Source organism: Myotis daubentonii, chromosome 18 (genome assembly GCF_963259705.1).
Source record: "Myotis daubentonii chromosome 18, mMyoDau2.1, whole genome shotgun sequence".
Taxonomy (NCBI): domain Eukaryota; kingdom Metazoa; phylum Chordata; class Mammalia; order Chiroptera; family Vespertilionidae; genus Myotis; species Myotis daubentonii.
In genome coordinates, this window is record NC_081857.1 from 38,818,626 (window position 1) to 38,846,425 (window position 27,800).

At 46.8% G+C, this 27,800-nt stretch overlaps 2 protein-coding genes across 5 annotated transcripts in view; both read left to right on the forward strand.

Moving 5' to 3' along the window:
• Nucleotides 1-15,137, forward strand: part of SORT1 (sortilin 1) — a 58,572-nt gene extending 43,435 nt beyond the window's left edge. For both annotated transcript variants that reach the window (XM_059675626.1, XM_059675628.1), the window contains exons 11-20: nt 10-116; nt 2,298-2,400; nt 2,731-2,899; nt 3,446-3,636; nt 4,412-4,601; nt 7,667-7,783; nt 8,307-8,415; nt 9,744-9,850; nt 10,121-10,244; nt 10,453-15,137. In XM_059675626.1, the coding sequence (XP_059531609.1) occupies nt 10-116; nt 2,298-2,400; nt 2,731-2,899; nt 3,446-3,636; nt 4,412-4,601; nt 7,667-7,783; nt 8,307-8,415; nt 9,744-9,850; nt 10,121-10,244; nt 10,453-10,467 (1,232 nt within the window). In that variant the 3' untranslated portion in view covers nt 10,468-15,137. The remainder of the gene's footprint in view (nt 1-9; nt 117-2,297; nt 2,401-2,730; nt 2,900-3,445; nt 3,637-4,411; nt 4,602-7,666; nt 7,784-8,306; nt 8,416-9,743; nt 9,851-10,120; nt 10,245-10,452) is intronic.
• A 2,099-nt stretch (nt 15,138-17,236) lies between these two features.
• MYBPHL (myosin binding protein H like) lies at nt 17,237-27,735 on the forward strand. 3 transcript variants are annotated; one of them, XM_059673202.1, is made up of 9 exons: nt 17,237-17,634; nt 22,579-22,667; nt 23,188-23,383; nt 23,599-23,738; nt 23,846-24,041; nt 24,140-24,276; nt 25,289-25,475; nt 26,580-26,626; nt 27,004-27,634. In XM_059673202.1, exons 1-8 carry the CDS (start codon nt 17,388-17,390, stop codon nt 26,588-26,590), a joined length of 1,203 nt encoding a protein of 400 aa, XP_059529185.1. In that variant the 5' UTR covers nt 17,237-17,387; the 3' UTR covers nt 26,591-26,626; nt 27,004-27,634. The 3 variants fall into 3 exon arrangements, with proteins under 3 accessions (XP_059529185.1, XP_059529184.1, XP_059529187.1); XM_059673201.1 differs by lacking the exon at nt 27,004-27,634 and adding an exon at nt 27,641-27,735 and having other exon boundaries at nt 17,238-17,634; XM_059673204.1 differs by lacking the exon at nt 27,004-27,634 and adding an exon at nt 27,641-27,735 and having other exon boundaries at nt 17,240-17,634; nt 23,882-24,041.
• The last annotated feature ends 65 nt before the right edge of the window (nt 27,736-27,800 follow it).

The following is a 27,800-nucleotide window of genomic DNA, read 5'->3' on the forward strand; positions in this document are numbered from 1 at the left end:
CCCATTCAGATAATTCTATCCAGACTATGATCACTTTTGACCAAGGAGGAAGGTGGAAGCACCTGAGGAAGCCTGAGAACAGTGAATGTGATGCTACAGCAAAAAACAAGAATGAGGTTTGTTTTACTCCAATTGTCGTATGTATTTGGAGCAGAGCAGCCACTCTGTTCTGCTCTTATTGCGCCAGTTCTTTGAATAGTGAAGTTTAGTACTTGATTAGGATTACAGGTAAAGGTGGAAAGCTTGAAAATGAGAGTAATGAAATTAACTTAGAATGTAAGAACTAGAGACTGCGAAGAAAGGCCAAGATACTATGGATTGTCTTCTAAAGAAAAACAAAACTGAGGGCTAACAATTTGTGTTTTGCAAAACTGCTGAATGGAAACAGAATGGACATATGGCTCGGGGATTAGTTAGGAGTCAGCACGGCAGCTCTGAGACATTAGGAATTCTGCAAAAGCCACAGGCCAGCCGTTCCTGAGCAGGGCAAAGCCGTGCTGGCCATTAACAAGAGAAGAGAACTTGGCCTTGTCTTCCCCTCTGCCTGGGTGCCACATAACTGGGGGGGTGCAGGTGGTGACCCCTAGGAGAGACCTAGAACTAGGAATACAAAGGTGTTTCTCAGGAAATCCCAGATTCTGAGAGTGACAGGTCTTGACAGGCAAGAGAAAAAGAAAAGAGAAACAAGCTTTGTGCCTGGCTCTTTCAGAATTTGAGAGGTGCTTAGGGGAGCACTAAGAGAGTTTTCTTTCAAAAATGACAGTTTGGGTAGTTCTAAGCCCTCCTCAATACCTGTGGCTAACATGCACTCTACTCTTCTAGGCTGGGTTTTCTGTTTTGTTTTCAGAGCCTCACAGTGTGAGATTAAGTGTACCTTCCCCACCCACAATGCTCTCTCTCCCTTCTACTCAGCAGTACTGTGGAGTCTTTCCCTTCTGCTCCCTTTTCCCCATCCCCTGCGTGCCCCAGGAGGGGCGGGCCTCCCGTGGCCTCTGCTTGCCTGGCTCTCCTCCCGCTCCCATGCCCCTCCCTCCTCAACATTTCCTGGCTCCCCTTTGCCTGTGAATAAAGGCTTCCACCTGGTGACTGAAGGGCCTCTCCTCCCCTGGCAGACTGCCTACTGCCTTTTCGATGTCACTTCCCATTTCATCACTGACACACCCCTTGTTATCATCCTCTGCTGCTCCGTCAACCCCCACATGTGCCCCTGCCCCTGTGGCCTTGCCCTCGTTGTTCCTGGGAAAGCTGGCCTGTCTCCCGCACCCCGATTCATTAGAACTTGTGAAATCCTAACCATCCTCACTGCCCATCTTCAGTTAAAATCAACCATTCCTCTTTGTTTTATTAATAGTTTGCCTGAACCTCTTTTTTTTGTAGTAAAATATACATGACATAAAATTAACATTTTAACCAATTTGAACCTCTTTTAAAGCAGTAACTTTTGCTCTGCGTTGTACCTCAACTAGTTTTAGAGAAATATTTCTCTTCTTTTTTTTAATAATGTTTTTACTAATTTCAGAAAGGAAGGGAGAGGGAGAGAGATAGAAACATCAATGATTGACTGCCTCCTGCATGCCCCCTACTGGGGATCGAGCCCACAACCCGGGCATGGGCCTTTGACTGAAACTGAACCTGAATATGCAGGCCAACGCTCTATCCACTGAGCCAAACCATCTAGGGTGAAAAATATTTCTTAAAGACAAGGCTGGATCCTGGCAAGGTGGCTTAGTTGGTTGGAGCATCATCCTGTACACCAAAAGGTTGTGGGTTCGATTCCTGGTCCAGTCAGGTCACATACCTAGGTTGTGGGTTATATCCCCAGTTGGGGTGTTTATAGGAGGCAACAGATTGATGTTTCTCTCTCTTTCTCTCCTTTCTCCCTCTCCGCCCCTCCTCCTCCTTCTCTAAACATATCTTTGGATGAGGATTAAAACACACACAAACAGAACTAGGTCTTATTTCCAATCATCACCACGTCTTGTACAGTATCTGAAATATGTCAGGCACTCATCAGGTTTATTTGTGGGGAACAGGGAGTTATTGTTTAGTTTTGCAAGATTAAAAAGTTCTAGAGAAGGATGGTGGTGATGGTTGCACAATAGTGTGAATGTACTTACACTACTGAACTGCACACTTAAAGATGTTTAAAGTGGTAATTGTTATGGTATGTGTATTTTACCATAATTTTTAAAAAAGAGTATCCCACTGAGGTCTGGGTTAGAGTTATTAGAAGGCTCTGTGAATGAGTAAAAAATTCCGCCTTTGGTTTTAATCTAAGTTTTGATTTCTTTTCACAGTGCAGCCTTCATATTCACGCTTCCTACAGCATCTCCCAAAAACTAAACGTTCCAATGGCCCCCCTCTCAGAGCCAAATGCCGTGGGCATAGTCATCGCACATGGTAAGGAGCCTCCCCTCCCCTCCTCGGGAAGAAGTAGCTGAGCACACTGACACTCAGACTTCATTCCCCTATAAGAAAACCACCGAACATGGCTTTTACCATCCTCTGGAGGATTTCTTGCATGATAATGGTACTTAGGGTTATTTCACAGACTCCCATCAGAGAGAGTAACATGACTTTCCCCTTTCCCAAATTTTCAGTGGCCTTTTTTCTATCACAAGAGGCATGATGGGAAGTAGTCAGAAGAAATTTACTCAAAATTAGCCTCTTGGCAGTAAGTCCTGTCTGTTTCGTTGCTGCTCTGTGCTGAGATGATGGATTGTGTTGCAGGTAGCGTGGGAGATGCCATCTCAGTCATGATCCCGGACGTGTACATCTCAGATGATGGGGGTTACTCCTGGGCGAAGATGCTGGAAGGACCCCACTTCTACACCATCCTGGATTCTGGAGGCATCATCGTGGCCATTGAGCACAGCAGCCGTCCTATCAATGTGATTAAGTATGCATGAGCTTAGCTCCACCCACACTTTCTGCATAAAGGGCAACTGTGGGAAGTATTCCAGTTCACTGGGGGGAAGTTGCAGGCCCTGATTTAAATTTGTGCATTCTGTAGAACTGTAGGGAAGGTTTTTAAAGGGATTGCATTTAGAGCAACTCAGATTAAATGGCTTGCTTTTTCCTCTGACTTCCTCAAGTTAACACTTTTTGCCACTTCTTTCTCTCCACAAGATTATTGTGGAAGTGTCTGAACATTCTGGATGGGGAATGACTCCTTAAGCAAAGGCTCATAATAGATCATTTCTGTTTGTTGATTTGGAAGCCCATTCTTACATGGGTCACTACTTTCTCTTTCCTTGGAAGGAAATTTTGTAAAGGCATTTTCTTCCATACGCTCTGAATGAATCCCTTTTCTTAACCCTGTTAACTAAGCTATCACCTAAACATGAGGGTTCTTCTCTGATTTGGACCTAACAGTAGAGTGGTTTCCTGATAGTCCCATACATATTGATCCTCTGTTGTGATCTTTCTCTGATTGGGGTTTCAGGTTCTCCACAGATGAAGGTCAGTGCTGGCAAACCTATACGTTCACCAGGGAGCCCATCTACTTTACCGGCCTGGCTTCGGAACCTGGAGCAAGGTCCATGAATATCAGCATCTGGGGTTTCACTGAAACTTTCCTGACACGTCAGTGGGTCTCCTACACCATCGATTTTAAAGATGTCCTTAAAAGGAACTGTGAGTGTCTTCTTTGACCTTTCCTACCAAAAACTTGTAAGCCCATTTTTCTAAATAGCCAATTCAGTTTAATTTCTTTTCACTGGAAGAAGAAAATGCATAAAGTTTAACGTCATGAAAAAATTTGTTAGGCACCTGCTTTTTAACAGGCTCTGTGCTGGTCTTAATATCCCAAAGGATAAAAACCTGATCCATAGGTTTTTAGACCATAGCCTTTGAGTCCTTTTTCCAAGAGTGGATGATATGACAGGTTAACTGTCATCAACAGTTTTCATTTGACATCCAGTCGACTACAGTTAAAAGTCTAGAGACAGAATGTTTTCCCTTCTGTTTGAAGCGAACAAACCCATAGTGAAACTGAACCTATGCTTTTGGCTCATTGGCATCTTGTCCTAAAGGAAAGCATCTTGTTGCTGACCTTTGGCAGCTCCTGTTGACCGAGGGCATCAGTGACAAGACATCTAGCCAGCAGCCTCTCAGTTTGCAAGGAACCCTAGAGATCCTCGATCCAGCTTCCCACTTCGAAACAAATAAGGGTTTTCCTAATACTCAAATGAGTGGTGAAATGCAAATATCACTCCTTTGGTATGAGGACATGCCCACTGCTAGTAGGCTTCAACTAATGTGATGTGGCTTCACAATTCCAAAATGAAGCGATGGGTTGAGCGAGACATCCCCACTCTTCCTCTCCTTGTTCTTCCTGTCGCCTGGCAGCTGCCTCATGTAGGTGAGCACTGTGCCAGGCAGTTTCCCGAACAACCTGTCTTTCCTTTAGGTGAAGAGAACGACTATATGATATGGCTGGCTCACTCCACAGACCCTGGAGATTATGGAGATGGCTGCATTTTAGGCTATAAAGAGCAGTTCCTACGGCTACGCAAGTCATCCGTCTGTCAGAATGGCCGGGACTATGCGGTGACCAAGCAGCCGTCCGTCTGTCTCTGCTCCCTGGAGGACTTCCTCTGGTACCAGCATCCCTCAGCCCCTTTCCTGTGCTAGGGGAAGTGGAACACAGTTGTCTTACAGGATTGAACAATATTTCAATCCTTTTCTTTCCCTCCTTCCCCAAGAGCAGAGAACTGCTGCTGCTTATTAAGGAAATTGAGGCACAGAGAAAGGGAACCAAAGTTATTAATAATTGGACAGATGATATTATCATATTGAACAGTTAATTATTGGGCAGAGCCAGCAGCAACCCCCAGAAATCCTGACTTGGCAATGATAGTAAGGAGGGAGGTATGTAAGGAGGAAGAGATTAAAAAATAGAGAAGGTGATGAGGTACAAACTCCAAGGAAAGTGGCACAGGAGCTAAGGGGACATTGGACTTTAGCAGAGAGCCCGCCGGCCTGCGTTCAGCAGGTGGCACTTAGGTTTTGGGTCATCAGCAGGACTGCAGGCAGAAAGAGTGCTTCTGTCCCGAGACACTAGGTGACAGCAGTATACTTATGGTCCCTGTGTCCCATCAAGGTTTAGAAGCCACCAAGGTGAACTCCCAGACTCAGGACCCTCCAGGCTTAAGGATCAGTGATGTGGTTGGCATGGGGTTAGTGATGATACAAGGGCGAGGGAGTCCCTAGGTAGTCTAAGCAAGATAACTTAAGGCAAATAAGAAGGACTGACTCACCTCACAGGTAGTCATCTTACGGAACTTGTCATATTTCCTCAAACCACAGGTGACAGAATACGGGACCAAGCAAACCCAAGTCTGACCCTGAGGGGTCCTCCTGTGTGGCTCATATCTGTCTGTGGAATGGCCAGAGGTCCTCCTCTCCCCGTTTCCACAGGGGAAGTGTCACTCACATCACTTGTTTTGTTACAGTAGGGCTAGAGATCCTTGAAACTCCAAGGGCTGTCCCCGTCCCGGACTGCACATGGGCTGGATCTTCATTACTGAGCTGGTTTCCGACATGCTGTGCTTCTCCAGAGCTCCGAGCCATTGGACACACTGCTCCACAGCCTGCAAAGTCTCCCACGTCCCTGCCTGACCCCACGCCTGGTGGATTCCTTTAGTGCTTAGTTCAGATAGCACCTCTTTAAAGCCTTCCAGTTTTCCCTCCTCTAGGCTCCCACAGAACCCCTGTCACAGCTCTTACTGTGTTTTAATCATTGTGTATAGGTTTGCCTCCAGCACCAAACTCTAGGCTCCTGGAGAGCATATTGTATTTGATCATCGTGTAGCTGTAATGACAGCAGCTGCATTTTTTGAGCACTGACTGGACTGGCACTGTCCTGAGCAATTAACATTTAATCTCAGCAGCCTGTGAGAGGGCATTGTTGTCCTTTCCCTTCCACAGAGGGAAGAAGTAACAGAAAGTACGGAGAGATTAGGACTGACTTGCCCACAGTCGCTCATCCGGGCAGTGGCAGAGCTGGGACACGAACCTGCAGCGGAGACCCGAAGCCCACGCTGTGCCGCACGTGCTGGGGAAACGTGCACACGCGAGCGGGAAGGGTACTCCCTGAAACCTTGAATTCCTAGAAACTTTCCCAGAAGTTTCCCCTGCTCTTGGAGGAGTGGTGTCCTCAACATCCTTTGTTCTCCCCACCCTCTCCCCGAAATATTTGTCAGAAAAATCTTAAAGTACTAGCAGCAGCTTTATATTCCCCAAATAGTCACTAAATACTTGCTGTGCAAGGGCAGTGCAAAGTGGAAATAGAAGGTTTGTTGCGAACTCTCTGGGTAAGATGCACATAATCATGTTGTGAAACAGAAGGTGGCAAATGCCCCAGGGATTTAGGGAGAGATGACACTATTACAGCTAGTGCTGAAGGAGGTGGGTCATAGGCTTTGCTGAGGAGGTGGCATTTGAGCTGAGCCCTGACAAGCGGTAGAATTTGACCCTGTGCATCTGGGAAGAAGCAGGTCATTAGAGCCTGACGGGTGAGTGATCAGGAAGGGTGTGCTGGAAGATACGTCATGAGGGGAAGCCACAGTAGTGACGATAAAAAAGTGACTAGGGACCAGATGGGGGACGGAAGGTAGTGTCATGGACAAACCTAAGGAAATGATAGGCAAGGCTGGTGTGAAGGAGAAAACAGAGAAAGGGGTGTATTTGGAACATTTCCTTTATTTGCGGTTCTTCTGGCAGATAATTTAATTGGTGAATGTCCAGCAGGTATTTGGAACTGGAGTTTTAGAGCTCAAGAGAGGTAAAACCTGGAAGCTTTTGTTGCAACAAATAGTTAAGCTCACAAAGGGAGAGCAGATACAAAATAAGAGAATGCGTTATAGAACCCTGTAAGACACCTGTATTTACGGGTTAGGAAGAGAGAAGCCACCAGATGAGTGGGACTGATGGTGCCTCCCACACTGTCAGTGAAGCTAGGCCCCAGGGCAGTGGGAAGGATGGGCCAAGGGTGCTCATGCAGGGTTCAGCTTGGAGAGGAGGCAGTGTTATTTATTTGGGGAAAACAGAAAGGAGAGCAGATGGGGGGTGCTATGGAGAGTTGGCATAGAATGGAGGGCAGGACAGGGCATTCATATTGGCAGTAAGGACCATCTAAGAAGCTAAGAGGGTCGGAAGTGGAGAAGGCAGAAAAGGTTTGCAAATATCCCATAGTATACCTCCAAATAACATAATAAGGAGTTATTTGGAGGTAAATAAAAGAATTGCTAAGTTTAGTTCTGTGGCTGTTGCCACTATTTCTCTGTCTTAGTTGCATGAGTCCCCACCCCATGCAGATTGCAGGCCTTCCCTTCCCAGAGCCTGAGCGATCTGTGCAGGACTCCCAGCCTCAGTGCTCCCAGCTACTAGTCCTAAGTCCACCAGGCCTTCCCCTCATGTCCTATCTTCCAGCACACCCTTCCTGATCACTCACCCGATCCATAACTGTTTTCCCCAATGAAGCCCTCTCCATGTGTTTTTCTAAATGGACCTTCTTTATAGATGCCACAGGCCTTCCTGAGCTACTTTCTGGCAACCCAAGACTGGAATATTAACCATCCACTGACCCACAAAAACCTTCATTGCTAGTCAGTTACTGTCTTTCAGCAAATTTAAAAGATACTTTATTTGTGGACTCTTGCAGTGATTTTGGCTACTTCCGTCCAGAAAATGACTCCAAGTGTGTGGAACAGCCAGAGCTGAAGGGCCACGACCTAGAGTTTTGTCTGTATGGCAGAGAGGAGCACCTGACCACAAATGGGTGAGCTGGCATTCTCCTTTGTGACAAATGAGTACCCTTGTTCAGAGCGAAAAGCTGCTTTTCTCCACACAGAGGTCTGTGCAGGGTTTTAGGGTGCTCTAGGAAACACTGTCTAATAGAACTTTCTGGGATGATGGAAATGTTCTGTCATCTCCTGTGTCTGGTACAGTAGCCACCAGCCCTGTGGCTACTGGCACTAGTGTGACTAAGGATTGAATTAATTTCTGTTAATTTAGACAGAGCCTCATTGGCTCCCTCCCCCTCCCATTTTCGAATGGGGTGTTAACGTGCTCTCCTGGATCACAGACCTTTGGCACAGTCTCTTAAGGCAGAAAGGCAGGCATGTCCCTGCAGCCAGGCCTGAAAATACACAAAATATCCCCAAAACATCCCTGTGGATCTCCCCCCAGGCCTGAAAGATGGTGTAAGGATGAGGAGCTTTTCAGATCTTGTTTTTAGGAAATAGGCAAGAATTTAGTAATGTATCCTTGTATTCTGTTAACAAATTTTCTCTGCCTTTCAGATACCGGAAAATTCCAGGAGACAAATGCCAAGGTGGAGTGAATCCAGTTCGAGAGGTAAAAGACTTGAAAAAGAAATGCACAAGCAACTTTTTGAGTCCAGAAAAGCAGGTATGTCAAAGTAGATGTGGATTAGGTACAAGTGGGGTTTCATGATCTGTCAGGCTTCCCTTTGCACAGGAAACTGTCAGGGTGAAGGATGGGTCATATAACCCAATAAGCTCATCTACTGAAGTTTTTTGTTGGGAAAAAAATAGTACTGTATTTCATAAAGTGGTTCCAAGTTTTAGAAGCATAGAGTTGAGGACATTCTGAGGCTCAGCGTCCTTTGGGAAAAGACTCAAGAAGTTTGGCTGTAAAGGGCTGGACTTTGCACGTGTGAAAGAGAAGAGCACTGGGCCATAGGTAGGGTGGATCTCTGTGCCAAGTCATGCCAGGTATGCTCACAATGAAAAACTGAACGGTGGTAATAATGGGCTGGTTTTGATATAGAAGCAGATTACGGGGCTGACTACAGATCTGTGGTACTGAACTATCTGCTGGAATTGGGGGATGGGTAAAGAAGAAACCCCGATAAAGAAACACTACATCAGCAGTGTGACTTGGGGCAGTAAACTGCGGGTCCCAGTTTCCTAATCTATAAAATGAGAGAGGGACAACCTGCAGTCCCCTCTTCTCTAACTTCTGAGGGATGAGGGCCTGACAAGGGGCAGGGTGAAGAAGGCAGTGGAAGAAGAATGCGTGGGTGTGTGTACTTGTCAAGGGGCTGGGTCCTCCTCTGCGCCCCACCCTGCACTCCTGGTGGCTGTCCTCAGAGTGTTTGTGGGTGTGATTGCACAGGACTCCCGCCCACAGGGATACAACTTGTCCCAGAATCCAGCTCAGCCTCCTCTTGGATACAATGAAAACACACACTCCCTATTTCCCCACCCAGAAGTAAGTAGGTCACAATGATATGAGAAGGCTTATTTGTAAAAAAAAATACCAAAAATTAAATAAAAAAAGATATATGTGATATAGCATTCGCACAACTTCTTTCCAGCTGATGGCCCTGTTCAGCCCACTGTTATCGTCATCTCCCTTTCTGGCTCCACCCTTAAAAGCTCTAAGACTTATAAACAGTGATAGTAGGAAACAGTCACATTACCATTTGCTCTAGGAAGTTGCCAAGGCTTCCAGTGTAACTGACATTGACACCACGGAGACTGCACCATTCTGACAGCTTCAAGGCAGTCGAAGTTCTGGTGACCCTCTGTCAGGTGTGATTCTCCTGGTTCATCCTCCTGAGATGGTTCACGTGGGGGTTGAAAGAGTAGCATCATGAAGTGCCTAAAGACTGTAGATCACTCAGGGAAATGAGGGGAATCAGCAGCATCTTTGAATTCAGTCCTAGAATATTCATGCCTGAATTTTTTTTGTGTGTGTTTTCATTTATCAAGAATTCCAAGTCAAATTCTGTTCCAATTATCCTGGCCACCGTGGGATTGATGCTAGTCACAGTTGTAGCAGGAGTGCTCATTGTGAAGAAATACGTCTGTGGGGGAAGGTAAGGAACATGGAAGTCAATCAAAGGTACTGCCGTCAAACCAGAAGTCAGCCAAGGGCACATGGTTGAGTCTGACCTTAGCAAAAGAAGTGACATTCTGAAACACCAGGCCCAAGTCTTCTGAGATCTTATATTTTCCGTAAGCCAACTATGGGTCTGCTTCCTGTATGTGTGACTCCTTCTCTGAGTGTATAAAATTCGGAAAAGCTGTTGCTATAATAAACACACCCTCCTCAGCACATTGGGATTCATGAAAGGTTGTATTCGCAGGTTCCTGGTGCATCGGTACTCCGTGTTGCAGCAGCATGCAGAGGCTAATGGTGTGGACGGTGTGGATGCTTTGGACACAGCCTCCCACACCAATAAAAGTGGTTATCATGATGACTCAGATGAGGTGAGCCATTTCTTCTTGAGGGTGATCCAGAAGTACAAAAAAAGAGTGATTCTTTTCCTGTGCATGATCAAGATGTGATTGAGACAAATGAGGGTATAAGCTAGAAGCAGAAACTTAATGACTATGACTCGGTCAGCCAGAAACGAGGTAATTGTTTTCAAAATAGGAATTTTTTAGTCTGTTAAATAACATAATTTATGTCTTTCAGGACCTCCTGGAATAGCTCTTCAAAGGAGCTGGGACCGCACATGGATGATGGAAACACAGTACCTCTTACACTCCCTGTGGCTCCGACTTGGGGAAATAAATTTCCCATTGCGAGGGATCCAGCTCTGTTTCTGCTGCTTCCGTCAAAGCCAGAAGGACCTCTACTAAAGACATGCAGGGGGTGGTGGGGGCAAAACCCTAAACACAATTGGCTCTGAGAAGAGGGGGAGACATTTTTAAATCTTTAACCTCTTATTTCAAGTTGTCTTTTTGCAAAGTATGGGCTCTTTGGGGTTTGTTTTTGTTTTTTACGGGAAATGAAATGGAATTTGAAGGGAACATTTCACTAACTGTACTCCTGCATGTTTTGCATGGCGCCTGCCCCAGGGCACCTGCCAACTTCAGCATCAACCCTCACAAGTAGCCGGTGCGGTCCCTAGGCTCTGCTGGTGACACAAAGCAGCTGCAGAGATGAAAACGGAGGCGCTGGTGACTGGCATGACTGGGCAGCCTTTCTGCCTCTGGGGACAGCACTTCTCCGAGAACGCTGCCAGATCCTCCCTTTTTAGTTTTTCCAGGGACCATAGATCAGTGATTTTTCTTTTTCCTGCTTAATTAGGCAATACCCTTGTTAATTGCCCTTTGATGACTAACTTAACCATGTGCTTCCAAGACACTAAATCAGGAGAACTTAAAGGGCAATATTTTTAACTGGGGGCAGGAAGAAGGGTGCAGCAGAGAACTGACTAGACAGAGCACCATGAAAGGAGAAATCCTTCCTTCCTCCGAGATCTTTCAAGCCATGCTGTGTGTGTGCCTGCAGACCTGCTCAAGGACAGGGCGCAGGGCTTGCCCGGGGTGTCTGCCCAGGCGGTGCAGCCCCTGAGGACGGAACATGGGCTTCCTCGTGCCCTGCTGCCTGCTGTGTTGGCTCAGTGGTGAATCATTCAATTGGCTGCTTATATGTTTCCTCTTAGGTGGCTTGTTGTACGTGGAGCCAGGACTAGACATGTTTTCAGATTTATAGGCTTTATTTTTAAAATCAGAATTTCATTGCCAGCTCTCTTCCTTGCCCCTTCTCCCCAGCTTTGCCAAGTAATTTATTGGCATGAACCTTTTGGCTGAACCAACTGAAAACGCTTCCAGTGTAAGATGAGGTTTTGTGTGATACATTAAGTTCATATTTTAAATTTAAGGGAGTTTTCCATTTGACATTTATTTCAAATTCAATCAATTATAGAATGTAGTGAGGTGGATTTTGGGGTGGCCATCTAGTCATGGAAAACTGCAATAATTAATTTTAATATGGCTTGAATATTTGCTATACAGGAATATAGTATAGTATGCTTTTGGTCTTGGTGTACCTGCTGTGCTGGTCATGGTTTCTCCCAATAAGTATGATTGGGACATTCTCTGGTAACTGCCATTTTGCTGCTAGTTCATTTTATGGCCAGAAAGCCCATAAAAAGTAAATGTGCCAAATTAACTTTTGTCAGAATGTGTGAGCAGATGGCTAAAGTTCTCTCCTCACCAGAATGGAATAACAGCAGCAGGGAAAGTGGGGGAGGGAGTAGACAGAGAATTGTAGAGACTTGGAAACTGCATAAAATTAAATGAGTCAGTGAGCTTCAGTTAGAAAATAATGTTAGGGAGAGCAGTTTTTGTGAAGAAAATTAATATTTGTTAGAGCCAGAGAGCACTCATCTTTTAGGAAAAGCTCATTAATTTTGCAGGTTTTTAAATAAAAAATAATTCCAAAGATAAACCAGTTCACAAAGGATAGAGTGTTAGCCTTTGTCCCAGACATCCTCACCTTCTGCCCAAAGTGAATTTTTTAACGTGTTTTTTTTTAATTGATTGCAGAGAGAGGAAGGGAGATGGAGAGAGGGATGGAAACATCAATATGAGGGAATAATTGATCAGCTGCCTCCTGCATGCCCCTTACTGAGGATCAAGCCCACAACCTCGGCATGTGCTCTGACCAGGAATCAAACTCTGACCTCCTGGATCATGGGGTGATGCTCAACCACTGAGCTGGGCCTGCCCAAAGTGAATTTGATGTCCAGAAAAGATCTATTTCACCTACACCTTTTCCCCTAGCATATACTCACTGGGGTAGACGTGCTGAGATACGGTGATTCGCTAATCAGCTTTAATTTATAGGAAAGTTAATATTCTTCTCTAAGCATATAAGAGTAGGGCTCTTTGCTTATAATGATACCTGGGATTTCTGTAGAAATGAGTAGTTTTCAGAGCAGCTTCACTTGCAATATGTCATTTGAACCTCAACATTCTTGTGAAATAAAGAAAAGATAGGGTTGTATTTCCCATTTTTAGGAGATAGAGCTGAGGTACAAAAATGGAGTAAATTGTCCAGGGCCCCTGTATATCACGGGCAGTGTGGGCTGGAACATGAACTCTGGAACATGTTGCGTGCAGGTGCTGCCTCCCTGAACAGGCTCCTTCCTTGCAGACTGGCTGTTCTGTGGGGCAGGAATCAGTGGCATTTCTTTCAGAGCAGTGTTTAGTGCCCTTTTGCCACCTTGATAAGAATTCTATTCTCCTGTTTTTCCTGGCTAAAAACAATGATAGTTTTGATAGTGTGTTTAGAAACTGCTTCTCACCTCATTTAGGGTCACTGTTCAAGAGTGCAGGAATGAACTCTCTACTGTGAGTCACTTTTCCATTCTCCTCATTTCCCATCCCTGGCTGACTAGCTGGCTCAGTTGGTTTGAGGACTGCTAACAAGCCTGGTGTATTCCCTTTATCAGCTAGTTAGTGTTCTACATCAGCCTGCTCACACACAAGTATATGTCCTCAGCCAGTGAGCAAAACAGCCTAAATCCATGATTGCATCTAAGAAAAAAAGATCTCTAATTTGTCCTACTGATGTTGGGTTAGGAGCATTATCTCTGAAAGTAAAGTATAGCATATCATTGTAGAAAGTTCCGGGCTTGATTATAGCAGAAGAGATTATTATTTCTAGTGGCTTCAGCAATAAAATTTATCATCATAAGAGAGATTGGACATACCAGACCATCCAAAGTGGGTCTGAGCTCTTAAATGCAGGTGGAGAACTTGCCATCTTTCCTGCTCTGTGGAGAGGTATCTTAGACCTGAGGGGGCTTTTGGTTTTCCGTGAGACCAGAGACCAGGGATGCATACACCTAGGCTGTCATTTGGATGGAAATACACGCAGAAGAATAAAGTGTTTAGAGTGTGTGGCTGTTCTAGGTTGGGCTCGGGAGATTCAGTAGGTTAGTTATTACATAGAACCTGCCAGGTCTGCCTCTGGGCCTCTACGTGCCCAAGCTGGCTTCTCACCCCTGACAGACTAGTAATTCGCTGGCCACCTCCAGCTCCTGCTGGTTCTCCCAAGGCCTTTGTCATGATACCAGGGATACAGAGAGATGTTGGCTTGTCCAGACCCACCCCCAGTGGCAGGGCACCTGCCACCCCAGTTCTTTATTTTCCAGGCAAATCATCCAGGTAGAGATTCTCTCTTCCCTTTTAGGAGGGCTCTAAGAGCCCTGCCCCTGTGTGCATGGGCTCAGAGCTCATCCTGTTAATTGTCGGTACAGCCCCCTTGCCCCACTTGAAGCCTGGGGACTTGGAACTGCTCAAATAGGAAGAGATTCAGCTTTCAACTTTGCTACTACCTTCTCTCAAGCAGGAAAATAAGCATGGACTAAATGTCCTTTGAACAAAACCAAAGTTTCAGATTTGCCACATGATGGAGTGATGGGAGGGGCCAGACTTTCAGCCCTGGCACTCAGCAGGTGCCAGGCTTTCTGTCCCATCTGCCACCGTTTGCCCAGCTCAGGCGGCTCTGGGAGTACCATCCTGCCCAGCAGAGCCCAGGCCTTACCCTCATGGAGGGTGATTGAAATCGCAGCAGCATGTTGATTTCCTGGTTACATCACATTATAACAAGAATCGGAACATGAATTTGAAATTATCTTCAACTTGCTGTATGCATTTTTTCACACCAGTGCATTCTTAAGCGTTCTTGTTTATAGAAAACAACAAACTAATCTGTACCTTTATATATATGTACATATATACATGTATAAACTGTATAGTGTACATGCTAATGATTTATTGATGTGTCCCACATCTCTACTGCAGTTCTCTTCCGCATGCCCTCCATTTGTGGTCAGGTGACTGAATGTTCCCTGATAGTCTGCCCACCTCCTGTGTTTGGACATCTAGGGAAGAGGGTTTAGTCGTACCCTCCTCCTCATCCTCGTGCACAGAAATGCTCAGGGTCCCCATGTGCCTGTTGTTCAAACCCCTCTTGTCTCTTGCTCCCTTTCTGAGCATGTGGTCGGTCCCTCTTGTTCTGTATCTTTGCCTCTTCCCCAAACTAGGGGACAGCTGCCTTCCTACTAAAGTGTAAAGCAGTTATTAAGATCATTACTGCATGTGCGCTAAAAACAAACCAGTCTTCTGTTCCCTTGGAACAGAAAATTGCATGTGAGGTGGGATAATCAAGTCTCAACAACCCATGTCATTTACACAACAAAGCCAGACCCCATAATAAAATTCCAGAAAATGGAAACAAAACTCAACTTTCTTTAGCATTGTGTAAATAAATTTGGATGTGTTTAACTTTGTACTGGTAATTTTCTGTATATTTGCAATATTTGGGTTAGAAATAAAACAGACTGGGACTTTGTTACCTGACCTACTGAAATGACTAAACTACAATTTGTTACTATGATAGCTTTTCCAGTTTCTTGCTTCAGCAGTCAAACCAAACCAGCACACAAGCCAATTAAAGTGCCAGGACTGTGCATTTATAGCATGAAAGGTATTAAGATAATTTATGGGGGAAACTACTTTTTTTTCTTCCTCTTTATGCTCAGAAAGATCTACTTCCCATGGGTATTTATTTGTAGGACCAGCTTTCTTGTTCTTTCCCCCAGAAAGTCTAACTGACCCACCCTGCACACCTTCTCAGGTTTCAACTGCTTTACTTTTCCTCTGGACACAGCGACATACAATTACTCTCCTGAATTATATGTTCCTTATAGCAGGTTTGACAAATGACAACACTGAAGTTTAACTTTGGTATCTTTCCATTTGCTCCTCTTACATTTCTCTTGCTGCTCTTATTCACAGTCCTTCCTGATCCATTTCATTTAAGGCCTTTCAAAGAGTTGCCCCTTTCCTCTCATCCAAAATATTTCTTTTAGGAGAGGTTCATGCTGACCCCCCCCCTTGAACCTGATAAACAGGTTCCTGCACCCCAAAGTATGTGTACAGTGTGTCCTGGTCCTGAGCCCCTATATAAGTCACAAAGAGGGCTTCTGTCCCACATCCCAAGACTAACACAGACTATTGGGATCCTATTGACTCTGCCCCCAAATTGAGAGCTAAAAGGTAACCATGAGTAAGGAGCCTATTCATTCAACCACACTCACTTTTCCTTAAAAAAAATAAGGGCCTAGTGAGGAGGGGTATATGGGAACTCCATATTTCCATTCAACTTTGCTGTGAACCTAAACCTCTAAAAATAAAGTCCATATAGAAATAGAGATGTATATACCAAGGAGATACATGGTCTGGCTTCTGGGGATAAAGAGCACAACAGGAAACCAGATCATTTGGATGGAGTGCGCACATGTAGAACGACGGTTTGGTAAACTGGAAATCATATAGGACCTTCAGTATGTAACTTGACACCTACTGTGGGTTGGCCACTTCCCTACATTTTTATCACTTTATCCTCAACTCAACCCTAGCCTCATTATCCTTGTTTCACAGACCAAAGACCTGTGGTTCAGAAGCAGTGATTGGCTCAGAGTCACCTAGCTAATGAGTGAGTGGTATAGCCAAAAGTCTCACTCAAGTCTTCTGACCTTATGCCCCTGGCTTTCCTCCTCCCCCTGCTGCCTCTCACTTTCTTTGTACTTTATCTGCTAGGCCAGGGAGCTTTCAAAGGGGCAAGTGCCCTGACCTAAAAATAGCTCACATTTATCGAGCACTTAGTCAGCTATACTCTGCTAAGCACTTTACACAGATTGCCTCTCTTAATCCTCACAGCAACCCTATGGTTACTATCATCTCTATTTTTCAGATGAGGAAACACAACTAAGACAGACTGTGATGTGTCGCAAGTCACACAACTAGTTGGTGATGGGCCAACATGAGCCCTGGTAGTCTGGCTCTAGAGTGCAGACTACCTTCCACTGTCACTAGGGAGAGGGGGAGAGAATGGGGACATACCCTTGAAGGTCAAGTTGACAAGCCCTGGCCAGTGTTGCTAAATGGTTCGAGCCTTGGCCCGTGCCCCTGAAGGCACACTGAAGGGTGGTAGGTTCAATTCCTGGTCAAGGACACACACCTGGGTTGGAGGTTCGAGCTCCCACCCCTGTTGGGGCATGTATGGGAGGCAATCAATAGATGTGTCTCTCCACATCAATGTTTTTGACTCCCTCCCTCCCTCCCCACTTCCGCTTTCTCTAAAAATCAATGGAAAAAATATCTTCAGGAGAGTATCAACAACAACAAAAGGTCAAGTTAAAAATTTACAACTCACTGAATATGGGAGTAGAGAGAGAAAGAGGAGTTAAAGGTGTGCCTGTCACTCAGCTAATTCTGGGGCCCCTTTCTTTGGACCTGAACACCATGTCGGATGAGCTGGAGGTCAGGAGTCAAGATGTCACCCAACCCCACAGGAGCCAGAAGCCCTGTCTGGATGGTCTTTGCGTGGGGGAGAAGGGGGAGCTATTTGAAGCTCAAGCTCTCTCCTCCCTCCCTGGTGCTGCGTGAGGGGTGTCATCTCACTCCCAAGATAACAGGGCCACCTCGGCCCTCCTCCTGTGGCTATTCTGAGCTGCTGTCTGATCCCCCTTTTTTGCCCCAGCCCTGCTTCAGCCCTTCTTCTGGGAGTAGCAGGGTGGGGAGAAGCCAGCCCAATTACATAACCCCATGCCAGGGACCCCTGGAGAGGCTGAAGAGCAGGTGCTCAGCCCCTCTCTCAGCACCAACAGTGAAAATCTGCCGCTGGAGCCCAGCCTTGGGTGGCCCAGCATGGAGGCAGTCACGGCACCGGAGGTGGCCTCAGGACCCACGCTGAAGGTGAAAGAAGCCAGCCCAGCAGATGCGAAAGAACCCCAGACTTCACCTCGACAGGGGGCCAGCAGCCCTATTCCTCAGCTCCTGGCCCCTCTAGAAGGTGACCGTGGGGTTAAGGAGGGTGGTGGGAGATGGGAGGATATTCCGACTCGCTGATGGCACCGCCTTAGCTTTATGCAGAGCTGACGACTTCATGGGATGGGGACTTAGGACTGAGGAGCATTGGTTGGAGCCCCCCACCCCCTTCCTTGGTGGACTCTTTCTTGCTATTCCTGTATTTCTGCTGGGTGTTTGCTTTTTTAGCTGAGAATTCGGTAAATGGTGTTTGTAGCACTTTACAATGACTAATAATGTTTATACTTTTACCTTTAAAAAATGTCTATCACAGGGACTAGGACAGGGGTGGGCAAACTTTCTGACTCGAGGGTCACAATGGGTTCTTAAACTGGACCGGAGGGCCGGAACAAAAGCATGGATGGAGTGTTTGTGTGAACTAATATAAATTCAAAGTAAATATCATTACATAAAAGGGTACGGTCTTTTTTTTTTTTTTTTAGTTTTATTCATTTCAAACGGGCCGGATCCGGCCCGCGGGCCGTAGTTTGCCCACGGCTGGACTAGGAGGACCTACTATACTAATGCCAGTCAGAAAGGGAATGAGGGTGAGATCGTGGCTGTCTAGATTAAAAGAGAGAAATGAAAAGCTATTGTGATTGGAAGACTAAGTAGTGAATAGTCCATGACACTCTGCCTCTCCCTGGGGCCTACCCCAACACCCCCACTAGCTCCCATGGGAAACCCCACCTCTCAGAATCTGAGCCCCATGGAAGCAGAGCCCTCCTGGGAGAAGCATGTGGCTTCTTCTCCTGGGTGGTCTCCCTGAGCCTCTTGGCAAAGAGGCATTTTTGAGCTAGGAGGTGGTGGGTGCCCCTTCCAGGCCCTGGTTCCCACCCCCACTGCCGATAGCTCCGTGCTGCTCACCTGGGTCTAGCTGAGCTGACCAGAGGTGGAAGGAGAAATAGAGAACTAATTTCTTAAAAGCCTTGGTTCAGGAGTGATTCTCATCAATTTTACTCACATATCACTGGCAAGGGGGCCGCCCCTTCTCAGAGATCATGATACTGTGGAAGAGAACATGTAAATCTGGGTGGGCAATTGGCCATCTCTGTCATAGAGGTGGGGATGAGAGAATGGGATGCTGTGATTCAGATTATAGAGGGGCTGCAGTTACTGATCTAGACAATGACCAAGGAACAAGGGTGAAGCAGGGGAGGACTAAATTCCTGGAGGAGTAGCAGGCATGGTGTAAGGCCCGGCAGAGGTTGGAAGGATGGCTGTGGAAATCACCAGGAATCATGACTGGAGCAGCGCTGGGGAGAACGACAGTGAGCCAGGGCAAAAGGCACCAGCAGAGGGGAAGACTACCACAGGGAAGGGCAATAAGTCTTCTCAGAGAAGTGTTGTCTATGTCTATATCCTTTTATTTTTTTTCTGACCTTAGTTTCATGCTCTTCAAGGAGAAGACATTCTTGTCCTTCACAAGGTGTTCCTGAGGTCACATATGCCTTTCCCATCACACTCCTCCAGAGAGGTTTCTGATAAGTCCAAGGCCACATTCTAAGCATCTGCTAATGTTTCTCTAAGAAATGCTGGTACTTTTGGGATCCCTGGAAATCTCTGGTTATGTTTCAAAGCCACAGTTCATCTTGTGCATTCGCCATGTTCTGGTAACCATTCACTGACGACACACACACTCACATGCACACACACATGCACACCCCGCCTTCACTCTGCAAATGTGTCCATCTTGTTTCTTCCCTCTCCAGGCCATAATTCATAACATCAATCTGGACTACACAGCCCTTAGGGAACTGCTGGAGAAAAAGTCTTTAACCATGTGAAAGGGAATTATGAGAGGATATGAACAAACTTTCCCATGAGCAAAGAATAAGGAAATGGGCATAAACTTCAGTGGAATGAAATTAGGGTGAACTAGGAGGAATTTTCTAATCAAGAAGAGTCAGATTTTTGGACTTTAGGTGATCTTCACTACTAATTTCTAAGAAAGAATTAGATATCGTCCTGTCTGAGAGAAATACAGCACTAAGAGAGACACAGCTCAGAGCCATGTTTTCGGGCTCTAGCCTTTGGTTCACATCCCTCCTGGCATCAGAGGAGGAGAAAGCCATGTTTCCTCAAGGTCAGTACAATTCACACCTCACTGGGCTATGGAGGTGTGAAGAGAGATGCCCCAAATAAGCCCCCCTATTAACATTCTCAGCAAAGGGTCAGATTGCTCTTGTTTGCAGGGCACACAAGAAGGCCGGGTTGAGCTGGGGAAGTGCCTGCTGCTTGCTGCCCAGGCACCTGGAGCTGTCAAACACTCTTCTGCCACCTCCCACACTTTGTCAGCTGCTTTAGCCTCAAACCATTCTTTGCCCTCCAATGGGGGCCTGGGAGCCTGCTGAAAGCCACATCCTCACCTACTGAACCTCAGTTGGAGCAGTCTAGTAACTTCAGTTTGTCCCCTATCTACTCATCATTGTGTCAGGGAGTCTCACTTATAAACAAAGAACTTCACAGGAGACCTCTGGGGAGTAGAAGACCACCATCCTAGCTGACAGTCTCTCTTCTCTCTGTGCCCCTGTTGGGATCCCCTCTGGATCTCAGGGCCATTCTGCTCATCCTCCTCCTAATTCCCCTCCCTCTCTTAGCTTATGTGCTACATCAACCCATTTCTTTCATGTTTTTCTGTAGTTCAGGTGAAACTATGCTAACACTTAGCAAGGTATTTTTCTAAGAAACAAAAGGAACACCACGTGGAAACAGATACATGAGCACACACCCATCTACAGAAGCCTGTTTCCTCCCTGAAGTCTGAGCAGAGCAGAGCTCAGCAAGCACATCTTCTAGGCATGACAGCTTGGGCTTCTTTTCTCGCCTCAACCGTTTCAATTCTTGAGGGTGTCCCTTATTTGCCACCTCCCTCCAGGGGCAAGATCACAGTCAGAGCCTTGGCTTTGGTGCCCAGTCTCAGGTGGATACTGGAGGACAGAAGTGTGGACAGGTTTGCCATGCTCAGATGGGGAAGCAGGAGTCCCGGTCCAGCACAACTTCCCAACTAGACATGATACTCTCAGCAAAACTGTTTCCTTCTCCAAGCCCTTTCCTTCCAGTCTGCTCCTTGTGCTGGGTGCTCAGCTAGGCCCTTCATAACACAGACATTCTGGAGGCTCCCCTCCAGCCCTCTCCCCAGCAAGTGTGAAGGGTGACTTCCCCACCCAACAGTGGGGAACCAAGCCCAACAAGATGAGGTTTTGACCCTCCTTTTCAATTGCTGCCCTCTTTTTTCAGAAAACCCTTAAGTCATATCCGCCTGTTCTCAACGCCTTGGTGGCTTGCCAAGATGGCCCCAGGAGAGCAACACATCGCACAAACACTTCTTCTGTTCTTCATGCCCCGCCCCCTCCCAAAGTCAAAGTCAGAGAGCAAGCAGAGCAGGGTCATTCAGCTGCCTGGGCTCTGAGGCTGTCCTATTCCTACTGAGGCTAGCAGAGTCTGAGCGGCTCAGGGAGGACGGGCGCTCAGAGCACTGGAGGGCCTGAACCCCTTCATTCCTGCAGGAGAGAAGTGCAGTCTAAGACAGCACAACCCAAGTGAAAACATAAGGCACACAGCAGAAAAGGAAACTAGGTAAATAAAATGGACAGTGTGCACTGAATGTTTGTGGTTATGTTCACTTACAAAGGCCAGATAATCTTGAGATCGTAACTGTGGGAGTGAAATTGTTGGTCTCTAGACAACGATCTAAAAATTGAGGGGTAGAAAGAACAAAGCAGAACCACTATTTTATTTTAAATTTCATCATTCAAAATTTTGCAGTATATAATGTATATATATATATATTTAAACAGTTCAATTTATAGGTAAATGTACATTGGGGTGAATGCTTAGGAATGTATTTACAGAGAAATGGATGTTATCAAAAATTTGGAATCCACTATCAAGCAATTGTACTGGGGGTGGGACGGGAGAGAGTGTCCAACTGCTAGGAATGAATCGTTAGGGGAGGCTGGGAAGTTGGTGGGAACTGAGGCACTGTCACATTCCATTTAAAAGAACAGCAGCAGGGGCTATATGTGTGTGCCTGAGAAAGGAGGAGACAGGAGGCCCCAAAAGGCTGGAAAATGGTGTCTGTCTTAGCTGACACCAAGGGAACCCAGGTGGGATGTTTGCATTTTCTCAGTCAAGGCAGCCTGAGGCCAAGGAGAGAAATTATACCTGGGCCTTTTCCAAACGTCACACTCAGCACTTTCTGAGCATCTCCTGTCTTCATCCTGGAAGCCAATAAACATGATCTAATCTTTCTTCTCACTGGGGGGTCAAGGGTAAGTAAGCAGTGGATCTAGTATGTCCCAGATTGTTTGTACAAAGTGATCCTCCACAAACTGGAAGAACACTGTGCAGGCACTGAGCAGGGCAGCCATGCAGAGGAGGGCACCCAGACGCCAGCAACCTCTGCAATGACATCAGTGCTGTCTGAGTGGGTCTAGGGTGCTGAAGGGAAAGCTTTCTCCTTGGGTCTGGCACCAAACTGGGGTACAGAGCTGACATTTGGAGGTCAGAATTAACATTGAAAGTGGCCTTGACAAAAGGAGTGTTGTTAAGGATAAATGTAGCAAACGGGTGGAAAGACAAACCACACAGACTGGACTTGTCTGTGCACAAACAGAAAAAAGAAATCTTAGTTGATGGAAAGTCAGGAGTTGCTGGTTATAAATTAACAGAAGCATCAGGTTCCCACTCCAGTGCTCTTGCTGCCAAGACTGATGCTCCCTAGAGGGTCCTTTAGCCAGTTGTTTGTCCCTACACCCCAGCAAGATGATAGGAGCAATCTTCCCATTCCCTACGAGAGAACTTAATTTGCTAAGCCTGGGTTACCTGCCCATGGAGCACAGCTGAAGGCAGTACCCACTCCCTCTGAGCACCACTCTTCCCACCATAGGAAGCTCACCACCCCATTCTCTCCCTTTCCATCACTCAGAGCAACCTAAGATCTGGTTACCTCGGGCGCTGAGGCAGACCTACATCCGAAAGGTTGGAGACACTGTGAACCTACGAATTCCGTTCCAGGTGATCAGACCCCAGCCCCACACTGGGACCTTGGCTGGGACCAGGACAAGGTTTGATTTGGAAACAGATACCAAGAGTCCTACTAGCAGTGGGGCAGTTGTCCTGGTCTTGAATGAAGGGAGCCATATCACCAGAAGTCAGGGCCAAATGGGCCTTCCATCTGCACTGCTGAGGGAGGGATGGGTTGGGCCCCATGTGATGAGGTGAGGCTAATGCGTGTCCCTTGGTCTGCAGAGGTCTGGGAGCTCTCAGCTGGGAGGGCTCTCGGGAGTTTGGGCAGCTATTGTTAGTCCCAGCTGCCCTGCATGTCCGTGACCTAAACTCACAGAGGGTGGGAGACTCAAGGCCACCCCTTTTCCCATGATCCTTAGGCTGTTGCTGAAAAACAGAAGTCTCCTGGGAGAGTCAACCAATCTCTAACTCAAGGAATTTGTAGCTGCAAATCAAGTCACCATGTGGAACTGAGGGGAGGGTCAAGAGGCCCCTTGGGGCTGCTCACAGCCTTATCCCTATTTCTCAGGGCAAACCCAAACCTCGAGCCACCTGGACACATAATAGCTGTGCCTTGGATGCCAGTCGTGTGAGTGTGCGGAATGGGGAACAGGACTCCATCCTCTTCATCCGAGAAGCCCAACGTGCTGACTCGGGTCGCTACCAGCTCAGTGTGCAGCTGGGCGGGCTAGAGGCCACTGCCACCATTGACATCTTGGTGATCGGTACGGTGGGGAGAGCACGAGATGGGGTGGTCCTCCGGGGGTCCCTCTCCAGGCATCACAGAGAGCTGGGGAATCCAGGGTGGCTCCCACACACTGAGTGTGGGACACAGAAGTGAATGGAGGGAGGAGTAGCTGAGCAGGAGAAGGGGCACTCCTGAAGTCATTTCCACGCACGTGAGTTGTACCCTGCCCTGTGCCATGCTGGGCCCTTTCAGAGAGGCCAGGCCCTCCGCAGAGTATCAAGTTGGTGGACGTTTGGGACTCCAACGCTACCCTGGAGTGGACACCTCCCCAAGACACAGGCAACGCGGCACTCCTGGGATACACGGTGCAGAAGGCTGACACAAAATCTGGGGTGAGGCCCAGTGGGGTGGGAGGAAGGGAAGGAGGCATAGCACATTCTGGAATGGGGCTCTGATAGCTCCACATGGTGGGCTAAAGTGGATTGAGTTCACAAAACAGGTGTTTCATTCATGGCATCTTCTTGGGACCCCAAAGCTGTGGTTCACAGTGCTGGAGCGTTATCACCGCACCAGCTTCACAGTCTCCAACCTCATCATCGGCAATTCCTATGCATTTCGAGTCTTTGCTGAGAACCAGTGTGGGCTCAGTGAGACGGCCCCCATCACTGCCGACCTTGCCCACATCCAAAAAGCAGGTAAGGTGCGAAGACCCTGAGCTGGGAAGTGAAGGATAAGACTTGAAGGAGGACGGAGATCACAGGCACTACATCAGGGCCTTTCTTGGTCACCTCAGTTACTGTTTACAAGACTAAGGGGTTTGCCCAGCGAGATTTCTCTGAGGCTCCAAAGTTCACCCAACCTCTGGTGAACTGCACTACAGTCACCGGCTACGACGCCCAGCTCTTCTGCTGTGTCCGTGCCTCTCCCAAGGTGAGTGGGGAGTTCTATGGGCGGCTGTGCCATGCTGCTTCCTGCGCCTGCTCTAACCTTAGCTATGTCAAAGAGCGTGCCAACCAGAATGTTTGCTCCCATCACCATCATCTGCCTCTTCCATAACAGGTCCTGTAGGAACAGTCAGGGCACTTGGGGTCCAAGACAGGCCAACGTGGAGAATATTCCCCGTATTCCCTTTAGTGTGTGTTCCTCATGTCTGAAGATGTCACTTTCTGACCGGCTGGCAATCGGGAATGAGCTCCCAAGTTGTCTGTCTCTCTGGCAGGGGTGATGGAGTGCCACTGGTTTCTCCTTACTCCCCCACCGCATTTCATCTGGCCAGGGCCACGCACATGCGAGCTGCCTAAAATTGAGCCTTTGGCCACAACTCTGAGCAAGGTTCCCTGTCTATTTGCAACCTACCCACTCCACACATGGCATAAAAACCTTTACCAAGTACCTTTTGTGTACTAGCCCTGGGTCAGACTATGTGGCCATAACATTTCAGAAAGAAAATACCAATAAGTCCACTCTAGAAACTACTTTCTAACCAGAGGGACAGGAGTAACTCCCAAGCCAACAGTGGGAAAGAATATGAATGATTCAATATGTATATACGAAAAAGAGGCAAATCTGACACCCACTTCTTCTGATCCATAAGGGGCTGTTTGAGCAGGATAGAACAGAAGTTATCACTTTTCCTTTAGTCAGGAATACTTGATGAACAAGGCAAGGTTTCAGGTGCTCTTTTCAACCAAGAGGAGGAGCGTGGAGGCTGTTGAGGATCCCGGAAGGGGAACCCCTTCCCAAATATAAGGGATGGGGAGCTACCCAGAGGCCATTATCTCTTCTAGATCCCTGTACCATCTGTTCCTAAAGCACCCTACCGCTCCTGCTCCTCTGGCCGGTGTGTCCCCAAACCTTGAAGGCAAAGTGTCTCAGGGACTGAGCACAGAAAGAACAATTGGTTCTTACCACCCCTTGATGCCCCCTCATCCTTATCTTCTAGCCAAAGATTGTCTGGCTGAAGAACAACATGGATATCCAAGGCAACCCCAAGTACAGAGCCCTCACTCATTTGGGAATCTGCTCACTGGAGATCCGCAAGCCTGGTCCTTTCGATGGGGGCATCTACACCTGCAAGGCGGTTAACCCCCTGGGGGAGGCGTCCGTGGACTGTCGGGTGGATGTGACGAGTAAGCGCAGAACTCATGCCTTAGGGTGAAGTCATGTCCTTTCTCCACGGGTGAAAAAGTTGGGGCAGAGACACAGCCTAGATGGAAAAGGGCTTAATTTTTTTCCCCCTTCAGGCCCTTTCATCAAAGTCAACATCAGGATGTATATAATTCTACAATATAGGAAGAGTTGCTATTTCAATTTTGCAAAAGAGAAACTTAACATACAGGGAGCTGATTGATTACTCAAGATTTCCAATGTTGGTTAAATGAGGAGTTGGCACTATGGTGGAAAGAGCCCAAGTTTCCTGGTCATCACCCAGATCACTTTAAACACACACATACTCTCACACACACACACACACACACACACACACACACACACTCACACACACATGCACACGCGCGCGCAAAATACAATCTTCTGACTCAGTCCAAGAAAGCTGCAGCTGTTTATTGGGCTTTTAAACAAACCAGAGAACTTTGCCTGCTGGTTTGTTAAAAGAAAATATTGCACATCTCTCTACCTCTTTTAAAGTATTCATTCATTCATTTACTGTCACCTTGTTCAGATCTCCATCATTGCATTTAGCACTTTGGGTTTTGTTTGTTTGTTTTTTACAGAGAGGAAGGGAGAGAGATAGACAGTTAGAAACATCAATGAGAGAGAAACATCAATCAGCTGCCTCCTGCACACCTCCTACCAGGGATGTGTCTGCAACCCAGGTACATGCCCTTGACCGGAATCGAACCTGGGACCTTTCAGTCCGCAGGCCGACGCTCTATCCACTGAGCCAAACCGGTTCCGGCAGCACTTTGTTTTTATAATTATCAATTTACTGATCTGTTTCCCCATTAAACTATGAGTACTATGAGGGTGGACAATTTTATCTGCCTTTGTCTCCCCCCCCCAACCCCCCAGCATTGAGCCCAGTTTCTGACACACAGCAGGCACTCTTTGTGTATAGAATGAATTACATATACTATTCTTCTCTATGCATAGACTACTCATTAGCACCATGGACTCTCCCAAAAAACTGAGAAGCATACCCCTTCCCAGGGCTCTGAAAGGTTTCCCAGAGATTTCTGAGATATTAATATTGGGAAATGTCTGAATTCTTGCAGCTCCTCTGTGAGGCTCCCGAAGAGGACATGGACAACCCTTGAGGACGGTAAGGAGAGAGAAACAGGTGTCTGAATGTTCCATGTTTATGGCTAGTGTTGTTGAGACATGGGCAGATGTGAATTCCTGAGCCTTTCAATCCTATCATTCCCATGGAGGAAATTTATCATAGATGAAATCTACTTTTGCCACATGCTCTATCTATACTACTCAAGTTCATGATAGGAATTTACGCTCCTCTGAAGAAGAGTGATAGCATCTGCCTAATTGTCAGGGGGATCTGTGGGAGGGAGGTGGGCAGATGCTGTAAGAAAAAATGTTAAAGGAATAACCAGGAGTAGAGGATGGGCAAGGGTCACCACCACCACATGGTGGCAGCAAGGGAAAGGAGAAGGAATCTGCTCTTGTCGATTGTTTCTACTTCAGTATCATAAGCATGGTGAAAAACAGATCCAGTGCCTGTTGTGTTTTTTTTTTACTTTGAAGTTTATGGATTCCTTCTCCTGCAAGAGGATAACTGAAAATGTGGGTATGTGGTTCCAAGCAGCACATTATAAGCAAATGGCAACTCAGATCATTGTTTAGAATTGGATAGCGCCTTCAGATTCTAAATCATTCACAGTAGAAATGTTGTGTACAAACTGATGAGTGAGATGAAAGAGAAGCTCATGAGAGACTTAAAGAAAATGGGTTCCCAATGTCTCCTCCTACTTGCAGCTCCTGGCTGATAAAAATTGAGAATGAATTCAATCCCAGGAGCTTATCACTGATAAATAGCAAATGAAAACCCTAAGGGATGCATTAAAGTACAAACTTCTCAGAAGAACTCTCTGCCAATTGGCTTGCAAAGACAGTTCTCCTGCCATCCATCCCTCAGTTCCCTCTCTGCATCAGTATTGTGCTGGGTTAGTGTTAGTCTTCCTAGTGTTAGTTGTCCTTTCACCTCTCTCCCAGCCAGTGCCCAGCAGTGAGGCAGGGTAAGCAGAGAACTCATGCCACCCTGTCTGTGCTCTGGCTGCTGGCTGTATGGTCGTAACAAACGCTCTCTTTTCTGTGCCTCCAGGAAGCCTGACTGTGCTGAGATTGTGTTCTTAAGGAGCTTCGGTACAGCATCTGGTTTGGACTGTCTAAATAAATGGAAGGCTCCTCAGTGCATAAGTGTCCATCTGTTTGTGCCTTTCCATGTGGGAAAACCATTTAGAAAGTTGGAATTCTCTAGCCAG